Genomic DNA, 27,188 nt, shown 5'->3' with positions numbered 1-27,188 from the left:
TGCTTTTTTTATGAGGAGCTCTTTTCATCGCAGAAATTCACTCCTGGGTTTGCCTTTCCCTGTCGTGTGTTTGCCTTTTCCGACCGCTTTTAGAAAAACTTTTTCTTCATTTTGGTGTTTCACGATGCTACGTACTCTGAACTACACAAATTATTTCTCGAGAAAGAGCAGAAGAGAAGGAGCTCCATTTATTCATGTGCTATTTCGAAAACCGTTTGGCCCCAATACGATGCACGGAGGACTCAAGAAGTCCTTTGGAATTCTCGCCATTCAATTTTGTAGCTGCGTTTACCGGTCACTGGACGATCGGCACGCACGCGGAAAAGCTAGGGTTACCATGTAACCCTTATTGCAGAAGCTGTGGGGACTTTTCAGTGAAGAAGACTGGTGAGCACTTTCTCTGTAAATGTCCGGGTTTGGCAGTTAGACGAATAATATTACTGGGTGCTCCTTTCTTCGACAGCGAGGGGCAGTGCGCCAACCTAAATCCCATCAGTCTTCTCCGTTACATCAACAGCTCTGGCTGGCTGTAGATATCTTTCATCATTCTCCATGTGCTTCGGAGACCATGGTCTTTTGTCTTCAACTTTCCCTAGTTTTTTATTTTTTTTATTGCAACTAGTTCATAAATATTTACAAATGACTAACAAGCGACTTAATTATGATAAAATTACACAATTTTATTTAACTCTACATGACATAAAGCATTTCTATGGAGGAGTGAGATCGCTAGGTTTAGTGCGTCTGAGCCTTCGTATTAATCCGTTGGTTTCAATTACATTAAGTGCTTCTTCATTGATGTGGTTTATTAGTCTTTCTTTATGGGCAACTGCAATCTTTGCGATTTCAGTGTTGACGGAGTTTATTTTAAGGTCGCGCTCAATGCCGGAACTTCTGCAGTACCATGGTGCTTTTGCAATGCACCTAAGGACCTTATTTTGGAAGTGTTGGATTTGGTTTTTCATACTTTGACTGGCTCACCACCATAGCTGCGCACCATAACTCCATACTGGCCTTAGTATTTGCTTGTAAATTAACAGGTTGTTTTCTATCGTGAGAGCTGATCTGCTACCCATGAGCCATTGCATGTTTTTGAGTTTGATGTCCAATTCTTGCCTCTTTTTCTTGACATGCTCTTTCCATCGCAGTTTGCAGTCAAGTGTCATACCTAGGTACTTCGCATAGTTCGAGTATGGGACCTGTTGATCATCTATGTATAGTGGTATATGATGTATTTTAGTGTTTGTGAAAACTACGTCTACAGATTTTGTATGAGACGAACTGATATCTACTTTCAGATCACGGGCAAAAGCAGCAATACTCGTACTTTCTGTACTAGGAACCGCACTAATCCGCATTGCAAATAAGTTTCCAACGCTTCGAAAAGCTATTCAAGCCTAAAGGTATCCATACAGAGTTTCTGCCAGCTTTCTGAGCACGAAATAGCAGTCAGTGTTAAAGTAACCAGCCGATTGCCCACCCTTTACATGTATGCAAAAGTCTAACTAATCAAATTTACTATACTAAAACTGCTTTAATTCACGAAAGTAAATAGAGGAGCTAACTGCGTACTTGAACGCGAAAGTTGTTTTAGATGTTATAATGGGTAGTATTGCACATGTTTACATACATACATATTGTACATACACTAGATATGTCTATGAAATGAAAAATAAAATATCCAGCTGACTTCTAAGCATCCATAGGGCGAGATTTTATCATTATATAATATAATTTTATTGCTACTCCACATATACGCACATATGCGCCTTCTACTAATACATACATAGCTGTGCTCCCATGTGGTTTGCCCTCAACCTCCAATTAGGCAATTCAAAACATCTGAAAATGGCCTTTTACCCTTAGATTTGTTGATGTGTGTGGACGATTACGTTTTTATATTTGATTTTGTGTTTTTTCTTATTTTTAGATAAACAGTTAAGGGTCTGAAGCAGTCATATAAAATTACTTTGTCTTGCCATTATTAGTGCTTTCATTCACTCTGAGATATGAGCACCCATTGTCCGCTGTGCAGTGAAATTTATAACGAAAACATTTTTTTTAATAAAACAGCCGCGTACGCACATTTACGTAAATACGAAATTACTTACTTATTGTATGTATGTATGTCTGGATGTATGTATGTATGTATGCATCTGTAGTTACGAGTAAAATAAATATGAATGGATTATATAACAGTCCAATAACAGGGAATTATACTCCTTCAAGTGCACATCCGCTTTTTTGGCCATATGAGCCACCCATTGGCGGAATATGTGAACACATATACATTCATACATACATATCTAGATACAGTTGCTTACATTAAACTACGGACATAATTTTTAATTTAAAACTACGAACATAGTTTTTGCTCCATTTCCTTTCACATGCGAATGTTTTGAATTTTTCTTTTTTTGCAGTTTATTTTATGGCTACATAGATTCTTACAAAAAAAGTACCGGGGATTGGTCAGTAAACACACAAAATATACTGAGGTATAAAAAATAACGAGATTCCGACCTTGGATTCTGCGAAAAAGAACAAAAAAAAAGAAAAGTGTATCAGCGATTTGAAAATTTGGGTCTAAGTTTTATTATAGGGATGGTTAAAGCTCCCACTTCGCGCACACTCTATTGATACTTCGGCATAAGAAACTATGCCGTCTTTTTTCATGATTCAAAGCGTGTCAAACATATCTTTCTTGTGCTAACCGGCACCTATTGGACACACCAAGTGAAGCCAAGTCCTTCGCCACCTGATCTCTGTAACGGAGAGGAGACCTTCCTCTTCGGCTACCCCAGACAGCTGGTACCGCATCGAATACTCTCAGAATCGGAACGTTTGCATCCATTTGGACGACATGATCCAGCCAACGTAGCCGCTCGATCTTTTTACGCTATGCTATGTCTATGTCTTCGTAAAACTCATACAGCTCATCGTTCCATTGCCTGCGATATTCACCGTTGCCAACGTGCTAACAGTACTTTTTGGCAAGAGAGATTCTACGCTGGATTTCAAGGTTGACATTTTTATCGGTGTTTATGCTAGTTGCTAAATAAATGAAGTCTCTTACGTGGGTGCTGTTCGCTCGATCAAACTCAGGTAAATTCTTGCGCCTTCTCTTTGTTACCTGCGAGTTAAAACATCTCCAAACTTCCATACAAGTTTGACGTCAGGTTATTTTCAGAACAGTCCATTGGCGAAACTCCCAATTCGGGCAATTTATTTTTTTATATGAAATCCCATCATAATCATTGGGCAACAACTTACCTAACAATGCGTCGAACACACCCGTCGCCATTGAAGGCAAGAGTTAGCGCGGCGGGAAATAAGAATACTGCTCTGTGGTAACTCTGGACGTTAGAAATGCTTTTAACACAGCTAGCTGGCAGCGTGTGCTGGAAACCCTCGCAAAATTAAGGTCGCCTAGTTATATAATCAAAATAATTGAGAGCTATTTCAGGGACCGTAAACTGAGGTTTAGAAGTGACAAAGGCGTTGAGGAGTATATCGTATCAGCAGGGGCTCCTCAAGGATCAGTTCTGGGCCCACTGCTATGGAACCTAATGTATGACGGAGTTCTAAGACTGGATATGCACCCTAGAACTAAAGTCATTGGATTCGCGGATGACATTGAACATATCCACGAAATTGAGAGGATCGCCAGCGAATCAGTAAGCAGGATCAGGACTTGGCTAAGGTCGATGAAGCTGGAATTAGCTGAGCATAAGACCGATGTAGTTCTAACAAGCAGCAGGAAGATAGTAGAAACTATAAATGTAAATGTTGGGTCTGTAACCATTATTTCAAAACCCGCTATTAAATACCTAGGAGTGATGGTTGACAGCCGTTTAAACTTCAAAATGCACCTGGAATACGCAAAATAATACTATATAGCAGGGTAGTCAGCTCGGTTATTTTGTATGCCGCATCGATCTGGGCTGATGCACTAAACTTAAATAGCTTCACAAAAAACTGACAGCCGTCCATCGGCTAAGCGCTTTGCCAACCATCTGCGGCTTTCGTACAATTTCGGACGATGTTTCCTTCGTTATAGCAGGGCTAGTCCCCGTAGACATTTTGGCGAAAGAAATGCAGAGAGTGTGTGTAAGGCTATCTGAACACAACGGTAGAGCAAGTCGTAAAACTATTGCCGAAGAAGAAAGGCGTCGTTCGATCGCCCACTGGCAAGACCGGTGGAACAGATCACCGAAAGATAGATGAACGCATGGGCTAGTACCCATTCTAACGACGCAGTTAGAAAGAAACCATGGGGAACAAATTTCCACCTAACCCAATTTCTTTCAGGGCACGGAGTATTTCGAAAATACCTCCATACATTTGGCCATGACTGCCAAACTGCCCAATCTGCACGGATAGGGAAGAAGACGCTATGCTCCCGAAACTTGTGGTATTTTAAACGGAGAAAATATGATTGATTTTATACTAAAATCGACCGATAACTGGAAGCGAATCTGCACGCATGCAAAATATATCCACAATGATCTAAGACGCGCGGCGGTTCGTAGACGAAATAACTAGTAGCCTATGAGCAAACCAGCCCCGTGAGGTTATTCCTCCTTGGACAGTTCCGCGGGGAGGGTGGTAGATAGTGGAGAAGTGTTTAGCTCGTAGGCGTAGCTGTGGGGCTACAAGTCGAGCATACTGCTATGCCGATATAGCAGTACTCATGAGAGTTCCCTCTTCACGGGCGTCATCCCGAAAAAAAACCGTCGCTATAGCACGCACCGCCTCTACTCCTTATCTAAGGCATACTGGGGGGCCAACGAGTCTAAATTTGAAAATTTTACTAAATTTTAGTCCCATCTCGGTGTGGTTTTGACCTCATTGCAACATTTTTGTCGCATTTTCGCTGTTCAAAGTCTAAAAGTTTGGAGCAGCACGCCAAGCGGTTAAGGGGTTACATCTAGTTAGAAGCCCTGAAAAATGAGGTTTTTAAAAAAATTTTCCTGAGAAAACTTCTGAATTAATTGTTTTAAGCCTTTGTACACATATTATGGTAACTTTGAATAATATTTAAAAAAATTTTATTTGCAAGAATAACAGTTTTTATAGCTGCTACAGCAGATTTCCAGGAACCCCTCCAAAATAAGACGTTTTACGGTGACCACTATATCTCCGAAGTGGATTATCTGAAATGAAAAAACCAAACGGATTTGATTAAAGTATTGTATATTCTTGTAATTAATCGAAGGAATAAGCAAAAAAAAATTTATTGACAAAATGGCGGCTTCTCAAAAAAAAAAAAATCTATTTTTTGGAATAGTTTTGGCCTTAAATTGTGTATAAACAAAAAAATGTTTATCGGTTTTAAAAATGCTTCCATTAAGTACTAGAAAATATAGTTCAGAAGCCGGTGCAAAAATTTCAGACTAACCGGTTTAGCCGTTTCCGAGAAATCGTGGTCACCGACTTTCAAAACACAGTTTTGAGAAAAACAAGGTTAAAGTTTTAAAAACTAATTTAAAGTGCTCTGACGCGTCGTTACATTTATGCGTATAACTTCAAAAATAATCTTCGGAATGACTTGAAATTTTCATAGTGTTTACTTAAATATATGTACATTACAAAAATTAAATAAAAAAAAATCGATTTTTTGAAAATTCTAACTAGATGTAACCCCTTAAATCAGCACTTTGAAGACTTCAACCAACGAATTTTCCTTTAATGTCATTGACAGTATTTTTGACGCCTTACACATTTTTTTCTAAATTTTATTTTCTTTGCTAATTAACGCTTTTACCTTGTTCATGAATGTAAGAAGAAGCATAATTCTATTGCAAAACGGAATACTGTTGTACTTACATGGGTTCCAGAACACTACCCAGTTCAAGAAAATGAAATTCTCGATGAACTAGCCAACTTCGGATCAACTGTTAGCCCACAGGGACCAACACCAAATGTGTTTTGCAAAAAGGCCGATGATCCGGTCTAGAACGGTGGAGAACTGTAAAGTATTTTGTGACAAGCCGGCACAGAAAACTGTCAAGCTTTCTACTAAAACTTGGAAGAAAGACGTTCGGTTGATGGTCGGTATTATTACAGGACACAACTCATGGGGTGAGGATATGACCAGCATTGGAATCATTGATGACCCGATTTTCCTATCATTGCTTAGAGGAGGCGGAAGCACTGAGCATTTTTGCTGTGGGTGTTCTGCATTTGCTGGAGCAAGGCTACGGATTTTGGATTCCAATGTCATGAGAATGGGTAATATTCGTTTTAGCAAACTGAGGGATATTTTCTGTTGTGCCAAAAAATCTGGAAAATTCTCGATTAGGACGAGAAATAAATGACTGGCGCGCTTTGTTAAACTCGGTCAAAATCGCGTAAGCGGTTACCGCACCAGTTACGTCTGCCTCTGCCTCTATTCTACACTATCTCTTTCTCTCTGTCACTTCTCTCCGCTCCTTCTTGACTAACTACTATTTTACTTTCCAGAGCTTCGAAGACCATGAACTTTTTAGCCTGTCTGTTTTAGGAGTTAATATTCTCACGGTGCATCTTTGCTCGCGTTTTTCAAATTTCAATTTCAACTGTTTCACCACAATTACACAACCAATTTTCACACAGCACAAACACTTTATAAATGTAAAAGCCACTAATTACATTTATTTTTACTGAAAATCTAGATTACGTGCACAATCTTATACTTTTTGGTGCCTAAATCATTTAAAATGCCAGCCTACTATTTATCCGGTTTTTTATGCACCAAACTGTATACTTAAATGTTTTATACAACATCCGCTGCTTTGCGTTGTTGGCTTTTAAATCTCTTGCTCTGCCATACTTGGTCCATATGTCTACTTAAATTGAATTTGCAAAGTCCGGTGCATACTCGAATCTACCCCTTGCGGCTAAATTTAATATTCTAACTGCTGTTTTTTTTTTATCATTTTGAGCAACTGCTTGCTTGTTCACAAAGGATGACCGTCATGTGTAGAAAAATGCTCACTTGAGTTAATCCGTCTGGCATAAGCGGAAATTTGTAATACCTTTCATGTTCCTCCTTCTGTGTTATTGATTCCCTAAGTGATAAAAAATGTGTAAGCGAATGCCATACATAAACATTTCTATTGTAATATTTTTTTTTGTTTTTTATACATATTTTTAAGTATCCGAATTTATTAATTTGATTGTATCTTGTTATAAGAATAGTTGTTGTACAAAATTTGGAGGAATATAAAAGATCATTCAAGGAATTCATTTGATGCTAATCTCAGATATTAGAGTAATGAGTTTGAAGTCGATAAAAAAATGGTATTTATAGAACTTCTTTTAAAACTCCAAAATATCCCCTTGCCAGCAAATAAAAAACTTTTTTCAAGCGAATTCTTCTTATAAAAAACACATTTTTTTAAATTAGGAACCAAGTTTTGCTTATGTTCGCAAAAATTGGTCTCGGAATCCCATCAAAAATATTTAAAAAAAAAGTAGGCGAGGTATATGAAAGTTAATTTGGAGGCTTACTTGGCCAATTCATGATAATAAAAAGTGTTACACCACACACCGAAGTCTACTTTTACTAAGGCTGATATAAAGGGTGATTTTAGCTGCATGAGAACTATCGATCTCGATAACTATGCTTTGACAGCTGAGAATGGAAAACTGTGTTGGCAACTCTTCTAATTTTAATAATTTAAAAAATGACGCTGAAGTTGACGCTGCCGAAAAATTCGAGCTGGACGGTATTGACTATTTTCGCTCTTCTATTTATCTGAAACACAAAAACCAAAAAAAGTATTACTAAGAATGACGGTAACTATGTTCCGCACTAGAATAAAAAAAATAGACAAAGTGGCGCGGTTTTTACAGTTTTTCAATAAAAAAAATACGAAATAATTGAAATAATAATATGATTCTAGTACCCACGATAGCCATTGATGTTGTGAACAACATATAAAATTTCAGACGATTCGGTTGAATAGTTTTTTTTTTTCAAAAACAGGCCAAAAAAGTCATTTCGCTCTCTACATAGTTAATGGGCTGTAGAAGCTATAAAATGAAAATTTCGCAACACGTTCTTAAATACTATACTTTCAAAATATCGAAAAAGAAAAAAACTAGCTTTTTTTAAATTTTTAGACCACCGAGTCCCCTTAAAGGAACAGATACCTGTAAAATTTCGAAAAAAAATTTTTTTTTTTATAAAATGTTAATATAATCCTTTAAGAATATGTCAAAAAAAATTTTAGAACGTAAATTTAAGTATTTCCTATATTATAGACGACTCTATTCTTTCCGTTCGAGCGCTGGGAGAGGTATAGTTACGTTGTATTTAAATTTTAAACGCGTTTTTCTCAAAACTATATTTTTCGAATTGGCGTACACGATAAATCGAAAAGTTATTAGCCGATCTTCCTGAAATTTGGCACACATCTTTTTTATGATTTAACTTTCTATGCGAATTTCCAAGTTTTCGAAAATTTTTCGAAAAAATAATTTTTTCGAAGCAAAAATAGTAGGAAAATTCACCACAAAATTCATTTTTTCTAAGCATTTTATTCTGCGATTCTTCCCCCCATTTTTGTTAAACTCATATAGAAATTATGACATTAATAAACAAAAAAATGTTTGGTTTTTTGTATGCAGGTCACTGACGCTGATGCTACAATGCCCGCCAATTGAGAAGCCCCGCTGCGACCTTCCTGGAAGAATTGAGTGTACATCCGCCATTTTAAATGATTAAAATAAAAAAATAAAAATATTATTTTAATGTATAAGTAAATTGTATGCCAATTTAAAAAAAATACAATATATATTGACTTCTTCATTTTAAATAATTTTAATGAAAATCAGGGAAAATATGGCCGTTTACAGGTATCTGTCCCCTTAAATAGCCAGCGTTATATTAAATATTGGTATTTGTATGTATGTTCGCTTTCGCTTTGTAAGCAAAACAGTCATTAATAAATAAGTAAATAAATAAAGAGTTCGTGCCAACACTTGTTTAAGCAGCAAAGGGCAAATACATGATTCAATTATACAAGGTTAAGTAAAGTTTGACAACTGATTTCGGATGCTACTTAATCCATTGATGCAATTTGGAAGCAAGGGAAAAAAGGGCATAAGTTTATCCCCTTTCTGAAAATGTAATATAGTAAAAAATTTAAAAAGGTCGTTGTACGCCATAGAATAATTTTATGTTATTTTATAAGTGGTACTTAATTATTTATATTTTTAACTTAACTATTCCCATGAATTTGTGTCATATATATATGTATTTTGACCATGCATCGGATTGGAATCTATATGTGCCACTTGTAAACCTACACTGAAGTAATAAATAAAACAACTTGAGGAACGAGGAAAAACCACTTTTATTTGCTAGTATAGGTGGTATAGGTACATATATTGTGAGTGCTGCTAAGGGATAAAATACCCTTTTATACTTAATGATACACTGTTGGTATGAAATATATCTATTAGGGAGTACCACCTGGCACTCCAATGCTAGGATACACTCGTTGCATGTGAATGCTACATTTATCATAGCGAATGTTTTTTTATCGTATCACAGCAATGTTCCAAACAGTCCACATTTTCCCATGATCCCTAAAGTCTCTGAAGCATTAATACAGCGAGTAATGTTCTTAGGGCTGAACTCGATAGGGCCACCTTCATGAAGATTGTCTTACCGAAGCATAATTGTTCAAAGGAATGGATCGTGTGATTATATCAACAATAGCCCCAAATGCCCCCTAGCTTAAGTTCCACTTCAGCTTTTAGGATCTAGAGAGCAACTGTTAAAACAGTTCGTCAATAGTAAAAAGAAATTTGAAGTTTGGTCTATGTGGGACGTTAATGAACATTTTAGACTGCTGAAGATTTTCAAATGAATGAATTTCTTCACCAAAGTACTTCTTTGAAATATTTCTTTATTTTTTCCGTTCTTTCATGGCACCCACATAATTGGAGTATTGTAGTGATTGTACTCGCCAGCTCGTTCAGTCTGTATAAGTCCTCGCACTTTATTTTGAAGTTTTCCCATATATCCGAGGTGACCTTGATAACTGCTTGTCTATCCGACTATTTCAGAAGCACAACCACCATCGACCCAAATAATTAAAAACGTTATTAATTTAAAAATTAATTCAATTTTATCGTAATATGATACTTACTCAATGAAAAGCACAACTGTAGGATCGCAGCAACGGGCTCTAATCACACCTGTGTATATAAATTTTAAGCAGTTATTAACAAAAAATCAGATTGATAATCTGCAACAAAAGACTTACCTAAATGTGGCTATATGGTAGCTATTTATCGCAATGATAAGCACAATTGTAATGTAATTTTCACAGAACTTTCAATAGAATTGAAAGATGCGAAAGTCTAAGCAAAATGGAATAGGCAAAACAGTATTGCCTGCTAACTTTTTCAGCAAAAATTTTAATTTCTACGCTTTTGAGTACTTTTTCTTTAGAATTTGCTCTGAAATAAAAAGTAGCTTTTCCAAGAGGACAACACGGATTTATTAAGTAGCTTCAAGATGGCTAACACAGGGTGAAATTAGGCTACTTACATCACCTTTAATTATTGCTTCATGGGGCAAATACACATATTTTTAATAAATTTGCGTCACACGGCGGTATATTCAACTAATTTTATTAATCAGTTGAAAAACGGGAATGTAGCTTGACAAACACCATACGAATAATTAATATAATAGCCAGCTCGAATGCCTTTGGAGCTTTAGCAATAAAAACTACAAAAGAATTGATGCAAAAAAATGCTTGCCTTCAAATTTCTTCGACGCCATGGGAGCCAAGTATTTTTTATGGCACTGAAAGCTTTATTTAGTAAAAATTCTAATATTTACTTATCTATTTAATTAATACAGCTAGCAACACATGAGATCAAAGAAAAGCTTTATTACTTACCTATCAGCCGCAGCCCTGCCGCAACGCTCAAAACGTATTCGTTCCGATAGGCAGGCATAAAGCCGAACAGGTGGTTTGTAAGTTGTGCTACTGGTTTTAACTGACGCGTCTTGAATTTTTTGCGCACATTCACATCTCACTTTGAATTTATCAGCTAATCAGTTGAACTATAAATTTACATGCACTTTACTTAATTCACTTCTCTTTTCTACACAAAACAAACGTTAAACTTCCAACTTTCTGCGTGGTAGAGCAAAATATTTAGCACAAAGTCAAATATTCCCGCATCCGCTGGAAATGGCATCATGTCGATATGGCAGTGCATTGCTTAAAACGCTTAAGGTGCGCCAACCGTCAGTTAATATTAAATAATATACATTAGGACGGCCCTATTTGCTGAAGTGCATAATTTATATATAAATAAGTGGTTTGAACCCAAGCGTCGTCAGACTAGTCACAGAATCTTTTTTATAATCGCTTTCAAATTGAAGAATTTCGGAAAGATGTTCCAGGGCAATGTGAAATAGATAGTAAATTTTCGAAAATATATTTTTATTGTGGTGGAACAATTTTAAAGCATTGTTTAGAAACAGCATACTATGTATATACCGCTGTTTTGAGAAATTCCCTTATATTTTTTGTTTGTTTATTTATTATTATTATTATTTTTTTTTTGTTAAACACAATTGATCCATTTTTAAATTATTGTAATAACAATCAAAGTACATATATCACAATCCACGTCACCATTAAAATTTCTACGAATCATAAAAACTAATACTTTTTTTTTGCAAAATGGAATCTTTCTAGTGTAAGGCAGCAAGTTGAAAGTAACTTTTGAACAGATTTTCTGGCTAAACCATTTTCCTTTTCGCAATTCAAACAAAATAGTCTTGGATGTTCTCAAAAAAATTATAGAAAATTGCCTTGAATTCAATGCCAGTGAAGGATGGCTTCAAAATTTTAAAGAGATATGGCGTTCGGTTGATCTAAGTTTCTGGAGAAAAACTGTCTGCACAACCCCAGTTAGTTGACCCAAAGGCGTTAAAGATGAAAATGGAGGAGATTGGATTAAGTAGTGAGCAACTATACAACGCCGATGAATCCGGTATATGCCGGAAACTTTTGCCACAAAAGGCGTATGTGTCATCGTTAGAAAAAACTACCCAGGGGCAAAGATGGAAAAGCAAAGAGTAACTTTCTTGTGTTTTTCAAATGCGTCAGGATCTCATCAACTCAAGCTTCTTGTAGTCGGAAAGGCTGAAAATCCCCGTTGTTTTAAAGGTTTCGACTGCCCAGTTCATTATCGACATTCGAAATCAGCATGGATGACTGCGGCTATTTTTAAAGATTGGTTCCACCGTTCATTCCTACCTGAGGTAAGCTTTCATATTTTTATCTCAGTAGGTTAAAACTCATAAAATTTATTTAGATTACAAAGTTTTTAATGGAAAAGGGATTACCAATAAAAGCTCTCCTTTTAATTCATAACGCTCCATCGCATCCACCCGAAGATGAACTAATAACTGAAGATGGCTGCATATTAAAAATGTTTATCCCACCAAATGTCACCCCTCTTATACAACCTATGGATCAAAATGCCATCAGGATTACGAAACTTTACTATAGAAACAGTCTTTTGGCTTTTGTTGCTGCAAAGGGGTTTGATTTGCTTGAGGCTCTAAAGCAAATTATGCTTAAGGAAGCGATTGTTACCTTAGAACCTGCATGGAGTAACGTAGATGCTGTTGTGCTATGCAAATGCTGGAGCAATGTCTTAAGTATGGTAGAAAACCAAGAGGATCCTGAAGATGACGTTCCTTTGAGTGTTCTTCGAAGCAACTTAATTATAAATTTAAGGGACTTGGAGGGTGATGCAGCCAATCTTTGGTCACACTTGAGACCTGAGGTTTGTGTTTTAGAACCGTTAGTCAAAGGAGTTTGTTTTTTATTTTTTTATTTTTTATTTCACTTTAGGCGGAATTCACTGCTTTCAACGTTAGAGAATGGAACGATGATGCTATTGAATGCAATAACAATGATATACAGGAAATTTTCGACGATGATGTGGACTGTTCTGTGAAGCCAAAAAAGACGATTACATCAAAGGAAGCTATTGACATGCTTACTAAAACTTTGGAAAGGTGCTGAGATTGAAATGGTTGATAAATGGGATTTAAACGTGTTGAAGAAGCTAAGGGAAAAGGCAGTTTTTAAGATGCTTGAACAAAAGAAACAACAAAAGCGGATTACTCTTTTTTTTTCGACGTGAACTCAATTTTTTTTTAAATTAAACAAAGCATGAATTGAAGTATGAACAACTTTTTGACTGTAACTAATCCTTTATTTGTTAAATGTGAAAAAATGAATAAACAACGTTTCTTTTGCGGTTTTAAATAAAACAAAAATATCTCAAAACTAATTAAATAGAATATTTTTTAATTTAGTTGCCATTCGTAAATATGAACAATCTCGCAAAACTGAACAAGCGTGGTTTTAATTAGTTCATATTATCGCGAGTGCATTGTATGATAAAAAATTAGGAAGTCAGACGTTTTGTTTGACTTTGAAAAAATATGCTATTGCGGTTATTACTTAAGTAAACGGAGTTACCGTTACTATTAAAAGTGCAATTTTGCATATTGAATAGTTGAAAATGAAATGTATTCAACTCAAATGATTTCTGAAAAATCTGTGCATAATTGCTTTATTAATCATAATTTAATTTGTTTGAATATTGGTGTCCCTGTTTCTTTTTGGTAGAAGAAGAGGTTTTCTTCCATGAAAATATACTTTAAATTAGGTTATGAATTGCTACCTCACTCAACATAACTATGCTCCAGTTTAAACCTTCCCTTTCACATATAGAAATGGCTCGGTGATGATAAATGGCTTGGTGGATTATATTAAAAGGTCGCAAGAAAAGGAGTAGAAAAAACGTTCGTCTCAGATGTGATGAAATGAGCCTACATTAAAAATTATCTGTTTTTTTGCTGAGTGGTCTTCTTTATTTGGATTTCCAGAGATTTAAAGGGGGGGCCCTTGTATATTCACACAAAAGATAACATAAATAATTAACCCTTTTGTATCATTGGACGCGGAATAATACGCGAACAAAAGCTCTCTCTTATCTCCAAGAACGGAATAATCCGCAATAAATTTTTTTTTTGTTTAAGTTTGAGGTAAATAAATAATTTTGATAATGCTGTAAAATTTTTCCTCATTGGAACAAACAGTAAAAGTCTTGCCGACGTAAGGCATTTTGAGTACAGCGCGCATTTCGAGCGGTGATACAAAAGGGTTAATAACCACACCGCTAATGAAACCCGTTATTCGAAAGATAAACATTTGATTTAATTTTTAGCTAAGTTTAGTAATTCATTTTTATTTATCCATACATCTGCGCCTTATACTTTGCAAATTTTTTTGCATTTCAATGTTCTCATACCTAATGCAGCCGCCCATCGCGCATTCCACACTGATGAATTCGCACACCTTCAACATTCGCTTGAACACGCATCGGTTGCCCTCAACGGTGTCTATGGTGGAAGAAGCGACACTTACACTGGACAGCACGCGCGGCATCTCGCTGCAGAGGCTGAAGAAATACATTAGCGAAAAGTATCAGATTGATTTGACCGCGCGACGCTACAGCCTGATCAAGGAACATTTGCGTGCACAATTGGCCATTGGTGCGCTTAGGAATGTAAGCGGACGCGGCTTGTCGGGTAGTTTCCGACTGCAAGCAAAAAAGAAGAAAGCAATTGCCAGCGACTCCAGGGATATTCTCGCAGCGAACACATTGCCGGTTGCAGGCAAAAAACGAAGAGGTAACGGTGGTGGTGGCAATGGTGGAAGCATCGTTGATGAGCACACCGTTGCGCATAAACGCAATAAGGCAACAGGTAAAAAGAAAAGTGAACCATCAAAGAATGGCAAATCTAAAGGTAGGAATCAGCAGATAAATGCTACGACATTCACAAGAACGCCGCCTAATTGTGCTCCACTTGCAATGGCGCCGTTTGCACCGCATCGCAATTCATTGGCGGCCGCCATGAGCCATGTGAATCAAGGGAGTTCAACTCCGCTTAGCGCTGGCGAGCAGGTGGGACGAAAACGAAAGCTTTTACCAGCAACAGAATCGCAGGGATTTTAAGAAATGCAGTGCGTAGTTGTTGCTGTAGCAGTGCTGCGTAAACTCAAGTGTTGAGTTTATTACATCAACAAAGGGCAGTGACTGGTGAAATACTCGCTATGAAGATGGACTTCATACCTTTGTATTATATGTGCGAAAATTCGAATTTTTTTGTAGAAAAAAAAACTCTCGAATTTAATGTTTTATTGACGTTTTTTGTCAATATTTACTATTAGGCTGCATTAAATTTATAGGTTATAAGGCAGAAATAGTTGAACAAATATTTGGCTTATTGGCTAATTTACTATGTGAAATCTGTAGGAGGATAAAGTCCATATATGGCAACAAATTTGTAATAGTATTTGAAAAGGTGGCTTAGTAAAAAAATTCCAACGCACAAAATGTTAACCAAGTTACAAAAGAACTGAGAAAATTTTGTGTTGAAAATTCAGACTTTGAAACGATTTAAGTAAAGTGTCCATACTGGGTGATGGCAGCTGTTGTTGTAGCAGCATAAACATGCCCCATAAATATACGGGGAATGCTGCTGAAGTGACAGTCCTTGGCCAGATATAAATCCGGGTTGTTGCGGTTACGTAGAACCGACTGTCGTGGGAGCTCTGGTGCTGGCAGCTCGCTTAATTCGCTTAAAGCTGAGCTTTGCGAGTAGACAAGACAGTTAAGAATTAAGAACTGGTTTCACTTGATTTGGAAATATGAACTGTAATTAATTTGCTTGCTTTCCTTAAATTGCAGAAAAAATTTCTAAGTTTTAATTAAAAAAAAAAATTTTGTTTGTTAGATAAATATTTTTGGTTGAATCTAAGAAAAAAAATTCTAGTTCTGGAAAAAAAAAATCGCAGCAAAAAATTTCTAAGATTAAGTTAAAAAAAAAAAAATGTTTTGTAAATATTCTTGGTTAAATTTAAGAAAAAAATCGCAGAAAAATATTTCTTAGATTTAGTTAAAAAAAATTTTTTTTTGTTAGATAAATATTTTTGGTTAATCTAAGAAAAAAATTCTGAGTTTTAGTTAAAAAAAATACTTTTTGTTAGATAAATATTTTTGTTTGAATCTAAGCAAAAAATTTCTAATTTTAGAAAAAATAATCGTAGAAAAAAAATTCTTAGTTTTAGTTAAAAAAAATACTTTTTGTTAGATAAATATTTTTGTTTGAATCTAAGCAAAAATTTCTAATTTTAGAAAAAAAATGGCAGAAAAAATTTCTAGTAAAAAAAAAATTTTTTTTAAGATAAATATTTTTGGTTACATCTAAGAAAGCAATTTCTAATTTTAGAAAAAAAAATCGCAGAAAAAAATTTCTAAGATTTAGTTAAAAAAAATTTTTTTTGTAAATATTCTTGGTTAAATTTAAGGAAATTTAAAATTTTAATACTTCTGAGTTTTAGTTAAATTTTTGTGAGATAAATATTTTTGTTTGAATCTAAGAAAAAAATTTCTAATTTTAGAAAAAAATCGCAGAAAAAAATTTCTAAGTTTTAGTTAAGAAAACAAAAAAAAAATTTTTTGTTTAATAAATATTTTTGGTTAAATCTAAGTAAAAAATGTTTAATTTTAGAAGAAAAAAAATTATAGAAACAAATTTGTAAGTTTTAGTTAAAAAAACATTTTTTTTTGTAAATATTCTTGGTTAAATCTAAGAAAAAAATTTCTAATAAAAAAAAAATTGCGTAAAAAAAAATTCTGAGTTTTAGTTAAAAGAAAAATACTGTTTGTTAGATAAATATTTTTGGTTAAATCTAAGAAAAAAACTTCTAATTTTAGAAAAAAAAATCACAGAAAAAAATTTCTAAGTTTTATTAAAAAAAAAATACATACTTTTTGTTCGATAAATATTCTTGGTTAAATCTAAGTAAAAAATTTCTAATTTTAGAAAAAAAGTAGCAGAAAAAAATTTCTAAGTTTAGTTAAAAAAAATACTTTTTGTTAGATAAATATTTTTGGTTAAATCCAAGAAAAAAATTTCTAATGAAATAAAAAATCGCCGAAAAATATTTCTGTTTTAGTTTAAAAAATTTTTTTTGTAAATATTCTTGGCTAAATCTAAGAAAAAAATTTAAAATTTTAGAAAAAAAAATCGCAGAAAAAAATTTTAAGTTTTAATTATATTACAAAAAATTTTTTTTTGTCAGATAAATATTCCTGGTAAAATCTAAGAAAACAATTTCTAATTTTAGAAAAAAATTCTGAGTTTTAGTTAAAAAAAATACTTTTTGTTAGATAAATATTTTTGGTTAAATCTAAGAAAAAAATTTCTAAGTTTTAATTAAACAATTTTTAATTTTTTTTTTTAGAAACTATTTTTGTTTATTATAATAGAATTACACTTAATTTCGTGTGGTGCTCATAGCTAATTCAGAGTTATGCTGTTTTGCTTTAGCGGCTCAAAATTTTCTGATAATACCGCTGAGGTGACAAACCTTGAACAAATAAAATGTTGTTGTAGCAGCAAAAACATTCCACATACATGTACGAGGAGTGCTGCTGGGGTGGCAGTCTTTGGCCGGATGTATATTTTAGTAAATGCGGGTCATTCCGGTAGCGCAGAACCACCTGTTGGCGGAACGCCAGTCGTAAGAGCGGTTAATTTTAATCTTTAGATCTCCAAAAAAATTAAGCTACTGCTATGTCTAATTAAAATCATTGAAATCTAAAAGTAATGAAACTTTCAAAAAACCAGACTCCCCAAATGTCACTTTCATGTGAACTGCATATTTTCATTTACGCTCGCACTCACTTCTTAGCTGTTCGCATAAAGTGTTTAACCTGCAGCTGAATTTCTTAATTTACTTTTAATGGCACTTTTTTTTGTTTTTGTTTACGGTTATTAGTGAATTCTCATTTCAACAGTCAGTCAGCTTAAGTGCATCCGAAGTGCAAATGAGGTAATGCTTTTTATAAAGTTCACTGTTTATTATTTTTATTGTTGTTGTTGGCGTTAATTAATATTACAATTAAATACGCATTTAATAAAAATTACATTTTAAATTAAAGTAATGCTTGTTGTTGTTGTTTGATTATTTCCATAGGTCGACTAATATTACTTTACACTAATTTTTTTGTAGCTGTTTTGGAGAATTTTCTTTGCATTATTTCTTTTTTTCTTTTTATTACTCGTATTTTCATATTTTTGCTTTGTTTTAGAATTCATTTGTTGGAGAAAATACATAAATTTGGTGAAGAAAATTCCTGTAATGAAAATTTGGCTAAATATAAACAATACGAAACCAATTTTATTTTAATACTTTTTTTTTTAAAACTTGCAAAAAAAAAAAAAAAATTAAAAAAATGCTGGCTGGCTGGAAATTTTTAATTTTTGTTTAATGAAATTACAAAGTTTATGAGCTCTCTCCCATAAAACTGGCCGTTATCCCACTAGTATACATATATTTGGTGTGTATGTATTTTGTATGTGTCTGTGTGACGCACAAAGAGATTTTACTATTCATACGCGCCTGTGCGCTCACACACATCTCACGCGCTCCAATTATGTTTCATTCCGCATTAACTGGACTACAAAGTACGTAAAAACAAAAACAAAAAAAAATTAAATAATAAAAGCTCACATAGCGCGCAAGTTTGGTATGCGATTTAGTTGAGAAAGTGCTTGTGTGAGCTTAGATAAAAACTAAACTACAAAGAAATGCGTACCGCATCACATCACGCACGCAGTGATTGATAACTTTCCCCTTTTTCGTTTGCGACTTTTTGCCGCAGCACGCAGCTGCAATTCTACTATAAATTTATTTAAATATTTTATTTTTGGAATTATTGAGTTGAAATGCGTTGCACAGCGCACGCTCGCCTTAAGATTGATCCTTGGGCACACGACGTTTGCGCACGGTTTTCGTCGTAGTTTCCTGTAATGGATATGAGAAAAGAAGAAAGAAAAAAAAAACCAAAAAAATGTTGTAATAACCCAATCTCATGCGCTGCATTCCGTCAACATACCCCAGTCTCGGCATCGTCTGCATCATCATCCTGCGAATCCTTCTGATCGCTGCCACTGTTTGCAGCTGCTGCTTCGGCGGCAGCGCTCTCATCACCACCTCGCTCATCTTTAACATCTAAATCAGACTTTTTGGTTTTAGGACTAGATTTTTGTGTAGCATTGCTGCTGCTGCTGGCGTTAGCTGCTGCGTCGGCATTGCCACTCGAATTGTCCGTAGCATCATCGTCAGGTTGCACGGCATCGGTTTTCTTCGCATCAGCGTCCGAACTAGACTCCTGCAGCATTCGAAAAGACTTTATTAGCATACAAGTTGTGGACAGATTTCCAAATGAAGTAAGCTTTACTTTTACGCTGGCACATTGACTAGCTTGGTAATTACCTTTGAGCCGGATTTTTTGAACAAGCGATACAAAGTTAATGATAGCGGTGTGCCACCAGCGAGCACAATTGCTACACGCCACAGCCAAGAGCTTTCATTGAAGAAGCCTACAATTTTATTGAAAAATGTCTCCTACGAGATTTGTGCAGTTACACAGATATATAACAAGCAACATACAACAAAGAAAAGAGAAAATAAAAATGGGTAAACTAAATTTAAAAAAATCGTATATGTACATGGTTTTCAAAATTAATTCTAGTAAAATGAAAAACAAATTTAATACAGTAAATACACAATTCATAAAGCGTGCTGGTGCTACTGCTATTTGTTGGTATAATTTACTTATGCATAGTTTGGTGAAAATCACTTAGTTTGTGGCACCTCTTTAGCACGACGATATAAATAAAATACGTAGCAGCCCACTGGTATGAGTAAATATGTAAAATACAGCGCCCACCAACCGGGCTTGTAATTTATGCGCTTCATTAGACGGTGCCAAAGTGTTTTCTTTTTATTTAATTTCGAAAAAACGAATATGATTAGTTATAGTCGACGCACTCGCGCCTCAAAACGTTCACTCGAAAAATCATAGAAAATATACAAATTTTTTATTATTTTACTTGATTCACACTTACCGACTCTTTATCGATGTATTTGCGCTTGATATCAAAAGTCTTGGCGGCGAATTCCTTAGCCAACTCAATGTCGTCGGCGATAATCAAGTTGTCAAACAAGATGTTGTCCGACATCGACCAGAGCTCAAGGCCTACAGCAGACTAATATAGAAAAATAAGGTTGTTAGATGAGGCGTGAATGCAAAAAACAAACAAAAAACAGATATATAAAAATATAAATAATAAAAAAAAAATATAATAAGTAAAAAATAAAAAAAAAAATATAAAAAAATATTAATTAAAACCATTTTTAGTATTGAAAAATAAATGAAAAGAAAATATAAAAAAATAAACGATAAAGAGAAATAAATTATAATTAAATAAATAAAAAACAAATACCTATATAAAAAAAATATTAATAAAAAAACTAGTAATAGAAAAAACAAAAATAAATAATAATAAAAAAATAGATAGATAATTAAAAAAAAAAACAAAAAATACAAATATATAAAAAAATATTACTACAAAACATAGTAATAGAAAAAAAGTAATTATAAAAAAACCAAAATACATACAAAAATTAACGAAAATAAATAATAATAAAAAAATAAAAACCAGAAATATATTATATATATAAAAATAAAATAAATAGTAAAAACAAAAGCAATAAACAAAAAAAGTTAATAATTAAAAAAAAAACAAATATTTAATAAACATAAAATTATAAAAAACTCAAAATATAAAAACAATAATAAAAAACTAAAAAAAAATAATAAAAAAATAAGTAATTAAAAAAAATAAATAATTAAAAAAAATATATGTTTAAAAAAATAAATATTTATAACAAAATAGTAATAGAAAAAAATAATAAAAAAATAAAGAGCAAAAATATATAAAAAATAATAATAGAAAATAGTAATAAATAATGAAAAAAAAATTATAAAAAAATAAATAATAAAGAACAATAATCAAAAAAAAAATTGATAAAAGATAAATAAATAATAAAAAAATAATAAAACAATACATAGTAATAAAAAAATTAAAAAAAAAAAACATATAAAAAAATTCTAAAAAATAAATAATTTAAAAAAAATATATATAAAAAAGTATATGTTATTAAAAACGTAGTAATAGAAAAAAATAATGAAAAATAAAAAACAAAACATAAAAAAAAAAATTATTATTAAAAAAAAAACAAATATATATCAAAAATAATAAATATTAATAAAAAAAGTAATGGAAAGAAAAAATAATATAAAATAAAAAACAAAAATATATAAAAAAATAGTAGTAGAAAAAAAATTATAATAATAATAAAAAATAATAATATATTTAAAAAAATAGTACAATAATAAAATATAATAAAAAAAATAATAGTAATAAAAAAATTACAAAAAAATAAATAATAATTAAAACAAATAATAAAAAAAAACAAATATATATTAAAAATAACAGAAAATAATAACAAAAATATTGTAATAGAAAGAGAACACATAAAATAAAATAAAAAACCAAAACAAAAATACATAAAGAAATTAAAAAAATAAATAAACAAACATATATCAAAAACATATATTAAAAAAATAGTAATAGAAAAAAGTTATAAAAAAAATAAAAAAAATAAATAAATAAATAAAAAATAAAGAACAATAATAAAAATAAAAATTGATAAAACATAAATAAATAATAACAAAAAAAAAATTTAAAAAAAATACTAAAACTATACACAATAATAAAAAAAATCACAAAAATATATAAAAAATTCTAAAAAAATATAATAAAAAAATAAATAATAAAAAGAAAAAGCAAATATATTAAATAGTATATGTATGTTAATAAAAAACAAAGTAATAGAAAAAATAATAAAAAATAAAAAACAAAATATAAAAAAAATAAATTATAATTAGAAAAAAAACACATGTATTTATTAAAAATTATAAATATTAAAAAAAAGTTATAGAAAGAAAAAATAAATAAAAGAAAAAACAAAAATATATAATATACAAAAAATAATATAAAATAAAAAACAAATATATATTAAAAAAATAGTAATAAAAAAATTATAAGAATAATAAAAAATAATAAAATATATAAAAAATAGTAATAAAAAAAAATAATAGTAATAAAAAAATTATAAAACAAATAAATAATAAAAAAAAAAATAAATAATAATTAAAAAAAAATAAACAAATATATATTAAAAATAACAAATATTAATAAAAAAATAATAATAGAAAGAAAAAGCATAAAATAAAATAAAAAAAAAATATATATAAAAAAAATAAATAAAAAACTAAAAAACAAACATATATCAAAAACATATATTAAAAAAATAGTAATAGAAAAAAACATTATAATAATAATAAAAAAATAAAAAACAAATATATATAAAAAAATAGTAATAAAAAAATTATAAAAATAATTTTTTTTTCCAAATAAATAAATAATAAATAAATAAAAGTTGAAAAAATAAAATATGCCAACTCTTTCCACACTCACAATGGGTGTCATCCTGAACGGTGTGAGATCTTCAAAGAAATTCGGATTGGGTATTTTACGCGCAGCCCATTTGCCTTGATAGTTGGGATTGTCGATGAGCGGTGCACGCCATTTGCCCTTGTATTCTTTGTTTGGTATTAGTGGCGCTTTCCACTCACCACAACCGGGCGCCTTCTCGCAAACGGGATTATCGATCAATGGTGCTTCCCATTCGCCGTCCATTTCAGTATCCCAGTCAGCCGGCTTGGTTGCGGTGGGATCTTTTGAACAAAAATATTTTGAGTTTTTATTATTTATCTACACCAAGCAAAATTTAATTGTATATTGTATTAATTAAATATACCTGGTATCATTTGTGATTCGTCCTCAAGCCAACCGTCAGGTATAGCCGCTGAGGGATCGGGAATTTGTGGTGGCGCATCATCATCCCAGTCAGCGGGTTTCTTGGCTGTGGGATCTGGTATCTAAGTGGTAAATAAAGACATGTTAAAATTGTACTTTTTTTTTTACAAACGAATGCGCTTACCTTCTCACGCTCATCCCAGTCCTTTGGCTTCTTGTCCTGAGGATCGTCAATTTCGGCTGGCGGATTAACAGCCGGCGTGAATTCGGAGAGCAGCGAACCCTGATTCACTATCTTATGATCAACGCTTATTTCGAATGTATTATCGGGTCGCAACACCAATTGATAAAGATGTGGCAATTTGTCCTTGAAAGGCTCCTCCAAGCGATCCCTAATTTGTAAGCAAAAAAAAAATTAAGATTTCAAAACTCACTGGCCCGGATTGATATCCAGCCAAGGACTGTCACTCCAGTAGCATTCATCGTACATGAATTTGGAATGTTTATGCTGCTAAACTACAACAACAACAACAATAATAATACCTTGATATAATTTGCCACCGCACTGGCTCGTATTTTAAGCCAGGCAAAGACTGACACTTCACCAATATTCCCCAAAAATTTACAATGTATCTATGTTTTTAGTAGAATCATAACGGTACAACGCAAAAGCGCTTACTTTACAATAATTTTAATTTCTATTCAAATCTAATTGCAAAACTTAAAAAAAAAAAACATTGCTGAAAATCACCGTCACCGGGTAGACAACAGTGCCCATACACAACGCAAGTTAAAAATCCATAACATACAGTAATTAGGGGGAAAACAGACAATTTCAAAATGTGTAATATTGGTGAAATTACAGTTACTGCGCTATAGGCCTCCGGTAATACGCATCTGCGTAAGATATATATACAAACACGATTCTTGGCGCTTTTTCGGCGCAATTTCACGGCATTCTAACCAAATTCGATTTTTTTTTTCACTCAAAACTTACTTTGGCTTTTTGCAATGTTTTTCCTCAATGCTGCCATTAATTGGATTAACATGACGAAATATGAAGTGTAATTTAATGTCGCTACCGCATTTGTCAGGCCCAAACATAATCGTGTATGGCGTCTTATCGTTGAACTAAGATAAGAGTAAAAGTGACAAATTAACAACATTCTAGGTAAATAATCATCGAATATGGCTAAAATGGTATACCATACCTTTGTGAGGTCTTCCGTCTGCTTGCTTTGTGAGAGCAATTTTATGTATGAACCGCCACATTCTTGCCCCTCCTGCGCACGAGAAAGTAAACGCACACAAAAAAAAAAAAAAAAAGACATTTAGTAGGTGCACGTATGTGTGGGTGTATGTGATCAATTTAAAGCGTATGCAATGGAGGGTGAGATTAGTGCCAATGTACTTACTATCTAATTAAATTATATTACAAATGTGTTTTCAACTTGTCAACTGTTGTGATAAATTTTGTTATAGAATTTAACATTCACTCACCTGCATAGTTACTTCGTACTGCACTACGAGGGGGTTATCCTGCTTAAAGGTGAAGGGTTTGTTAAGTTTTGAAGCGATGGCGGCATGTTTCGCCTTGGACTTGAGTACGAGTCCAATATCTTTCTTCGATACTATGCGTTGTGGTGGCTCCCAGTCCCATTTGCCGTCGTACTTGGCAATTTCCTCAGCTGTATCATCTTTCTTTGCTTGTGATTTTACCCAACGCTTACGCGAATCGGCGATATCATCGAAATGGTCGGCAAAGTAGAATTTACTTTGTTCATATACGGGGCTCTCGTAGACAATTTCCTCCAGCTCGCCATCATCCTGCAGGGAGAGAAGAGAAGAAATTAGAAATTGAGGTTAAGGTTAAGGTCGAAGTGGCAACATAATAAAAGTGTGTATTTTCTAATAAGCGAAAGATTACTTGTATAATTATTGTTTTTTGGTGAAATATGAAGAGTTTGTGCACCAATAAACTTTTTATTTTATGTCACATTCATTTTTTTTTTTCAATACAAATAACACTTTTCTGATATCTTTATGAAGTGCGCATAACAGCAGCGTGTTTTGGCGATACTCTACGTAAAATATGATATAAAAAACCTCAACTATCTAAGCAGTTACCTCCCTCTAAAAGCATCAACTTTAATTAAAATTAACCTAAATTACTTTCGCGTGCGTGAATTTCTGTTCATTTTGGAAACTTCATATAAAAAAAGAAACATTTTATGTATTCAGCTAAGTATTTTTTTATAACATAGTCACTAGTTATTAAACACCACTCAAACATACCCTCCTAATTGATTATATACCCACTGCAACAGCCAGATATACTGAACTTCACTTTAATGTCAGCGGAAAATGTTATTCTATCCAATTATTGGCACACTTTTACACTATCTCCATCCACTTAAATTAATTTAAATTCATATATTAACGATAATTAGTGCATTTCCAAATGCTCATTCATATTTTCGGTGTAGAAAATGTTTAATCCGCAGCAATGAATTGATAAAGCAGCAAAGAGCAAATTGAGGTTATGGCGAATGAAAGTAAATATAATTAAATAATAGTTATTTTCCTGTGAACTATTTAAGCTTTACATGAAACGTAAATTAAAAATATGTATTTACACAGACTTCCTAATCTCAATACCGCGCACTACAATAAAAAAAGTCCACATGCATATAGAGAATGACGTGGTATTTACTAGCATTAAATAACTAGTATAAATGCAATGGCAGGTGTTTGTCGCTAAGGGGGAGAACTATAGAGAATTGTAGATGTAGAAAAAACCATTGCCGGTTTTCTTTATCAGCAATCATCATATCACATGCGCGCCATTACGTTGAAACAAAGGTGGCATTGGCCTCTTTTATGTTATTGCTAACTATAGCTAATTAATTAGAAACCACTCGTAGGCTCATTTTCACTACAATTGCAGTACTTACATGCATCTCTTCTACTTTGCCATCGTCATCATCAATCTCTGCGAAGTCCTGCTCCACTTCAGCCCGAACACAAGAGAAACTTGCTAGAAGCAATGTAATAGCCAGCAATGAGCCTAAATGAGGTCCCAATAAGTGTTTAAATCGCATTTTGCCACTTTTTTCGTTGTCACCAAAATTGGTCCAATTTGTCTATTGATATATACACACACCGCGACACACGAATCGAAATGAGTGTGCTATATTTCGTATTGACAACTTGAATACTCTAGTATTGATACGTTTGGAAGTGGAAGAAAATGAAAAATGTTCCTTTAATTATTGTGGAACAAATTAAATTTAATTAAATCAATTGTATGCTTACTCAATGAACAACCGCTTTGCTTCGCTTCTACAGTCAATTTCCTTGTTTCAATGAAAAAGGTGCAGAAAATTCTTAAGGGGAGAATGCGAATAATGGAGGAATAAAGGTTGACAGCATACTTACAACACTGTTTTACCGACATGATACTGCATTAACACTAGTCAGAGTTGCATTTATGTGTGAGAAAAATTTGCAAGAAAGAAGTATGTATGAAGTGAAAAAGTGCTTTAAACTCATGTATCTATATAGAAAATTGCCCACGTATAACAGTATCTTCGGAAACTACCATGTCGACAGTTTGACATTTCCTGCGGAAGCGGGATCAACTTATTGTTTAGCTGTAGTGCGGTAAAAATTGTAATTTCCAACATTTTGTGCTATAGTTTTCCTGTTAATTTATTTAAAAACTGGTGTAAAGATAAACACGGTTCTATAAATAGTACCAGTACAAGTAGTAGTGTAGTATTTACAAGTAAAAATAGATAATAAATATACTTATAAAGCCTGTATTCAAAAGTGAAGCCGAAGCTTTTATCAGCACTTTAATGGGTGGAGGTTAGAAATTCTTTGCCAAAGTAAATTGCGCCAAATAATAGCCTGTTGCCCACCCTGCTGGGAAAAGGAAGTTGATCAGTTCTTAAAATTAATTTGGGCTCAAGGATCTAAGCAGGGCTCAAAAATGAGCAAATATACTTTGGACCGCGTAAGACCATATTTATTCCGGGAAGTAGAAACCAGCTAGCATAAGTACCTACATTCTAACCCCTTCTCCACACATCTACTCTAACGCTTCCTGGGCTTATCGCTAGTTGGCCTCGGTGACAAAACACACACGGCTTACTAAGCATGTTACAATAACAGCAACACTTACAGCGACCGTCGTCTACTGCGTCATGTGGTGTGGCCACTAAAACCTTTCTTCTCTGGGGAGGCTCCCTTCCCGGAACTTAGGTCCATAAATATTCCCCATACATATACAAGGTATGATGCTGGAGTGACAGGCCTTGACGGGATATAAATTCGA

At 33.0% G+C, this 27,188-nt stretch overlaps 3 protein-coding genes and 1 long non-coding RNA gene across 5 annotated transcripts; 2 read left to right on the top strand and 2 right to left on the bottom strand.

The window, feature by feature from the left end:
• Nucleotides 1-9,735: 9,735 nt before the first annotated feature.
• On the bottom strand, nucleotides 9,736-10,625 carry LOC128860539 (uncharacterized). Its single transcript, XR_008454257.1, has 3 exons — nucleotides 10,263-10,625; nucleotides 10,146-10,194; nucleotides 9,736-10,053 (listed from the first exon to the last, which is right to left on the bottom strand). It is a non-coding gene; the product is annotated as an uncharacterized LOC128860539 (long non-coding RNA).
• A 1,759-nt stretch (nucleotides 10,626-12,384) lies between these two features.
• Nucleotides 12,385-13,200, top strand: LOC128860531 (jerky protein homolog-like). Its single transcript, XM_054098118.1, has 2 exons — nucleotides 12,385-12,816; nucleotides 12,885-13,200. Exons 1-2 carry the CDS (start codon nucleotides 12,457-12,459, stop codon nucleotides 13,056-13,058), a joined length of 534 nt encoding a protein of 177 aa, XP_053954093.1. The 5' UTR covers nucleotides 12,385-12,456; the 3' UTR covers nucleotides 13,059-13,200.
• A 1,022-nt stretch (nucleotides 13,201-14,222) lies between these two features.
• On the top strand, nucleotides 14,223-16,435 carry LOC128855912 (histone H1, gonadal-like). The gene has a single exon (XM_054091151.1). The coding sequence runs from the start codon at nucleotides 14,344-14,346 to the stop codon at nucleotides 15,061-15,063; it is 720 nt and encodes a 239-aa protein (XP_053947126.1). The 5' UTR covers nucleotides 14,223-14,343; the 3' UTR covers nucleotides 15,064-16,435.
• Nucleotides 16,436-17,954: 1,519 nt separating this feature from the next.
• On the bottom strand, nucleotides 17,955-26,274 carry LOC128855911 (calnexin). Of its 2 annotated transcripts, none has more exons than XM_054091150.1 (12): nucleotides 26,165-26,274; nucleotides 25,804-26,068; nucleotides 24,350-24,676; nucleotides 24,061-24,132; nucleotides 23,847-23,980; nucleotides 23,034-23,241; nucleotides 22,851-22,971; nucleotides 22,508-22,767; nucleotides 20,030-20,170; nucleotides 19,776-19,901; nucleotides 19,015-19,290; nucleotides 17,955-18,923 (listed from the first exon to the last, which is right to left on the bottom strand). In XM_054091150.1, exons 2-12 carry the CDS (start codon nucleotides 25,948-25,950, stop codon nucleotides 18,870-18,872), a joined length of 1,866 nt encoding a protein of 621 aa, XP_053947125.1. In that variant the 5' UTR covers nucleotides 25,951-26,068; nucleotides 26,165-26,274; the 3' UTR covers nucleotides 17,955-18,869. The 2 variants fall into 2 exon arrangements, with proteins under 2 accessions (XP_053947125.1, XP_053947124.1); XM_054091149.1 differs by lacking the exon at nucleotides 19,776-19,901 and adding an exon at nucleotides 19,395-19,526 and having other exon boundaries at nucleotides 26,165-26,273.
• Nucleotides 26,275-27,188: the final 914 nt, after the last annotated feature.

The sequence above is a fragment of the Anastrepha ludens genome, chromosome 2, assembly GCF_028408465.1.
Source record: "Anastrepha ludens isolate Willacy chromosome 2, idAnaLude1.1, whole genome shotgun sequence".
Classification (NCBI taxonomy): Eukaryota; Metazoa; Arthropoda; class Insecta; order Diptera; family Tephritidae; genus Anastrepha; species Anastrepha ludens.
The sequence above is the reverse complement of the archived record's forward strand: the minus strand, read 5'-3'. Positions and strand labels throughout refer to the sequence as shown.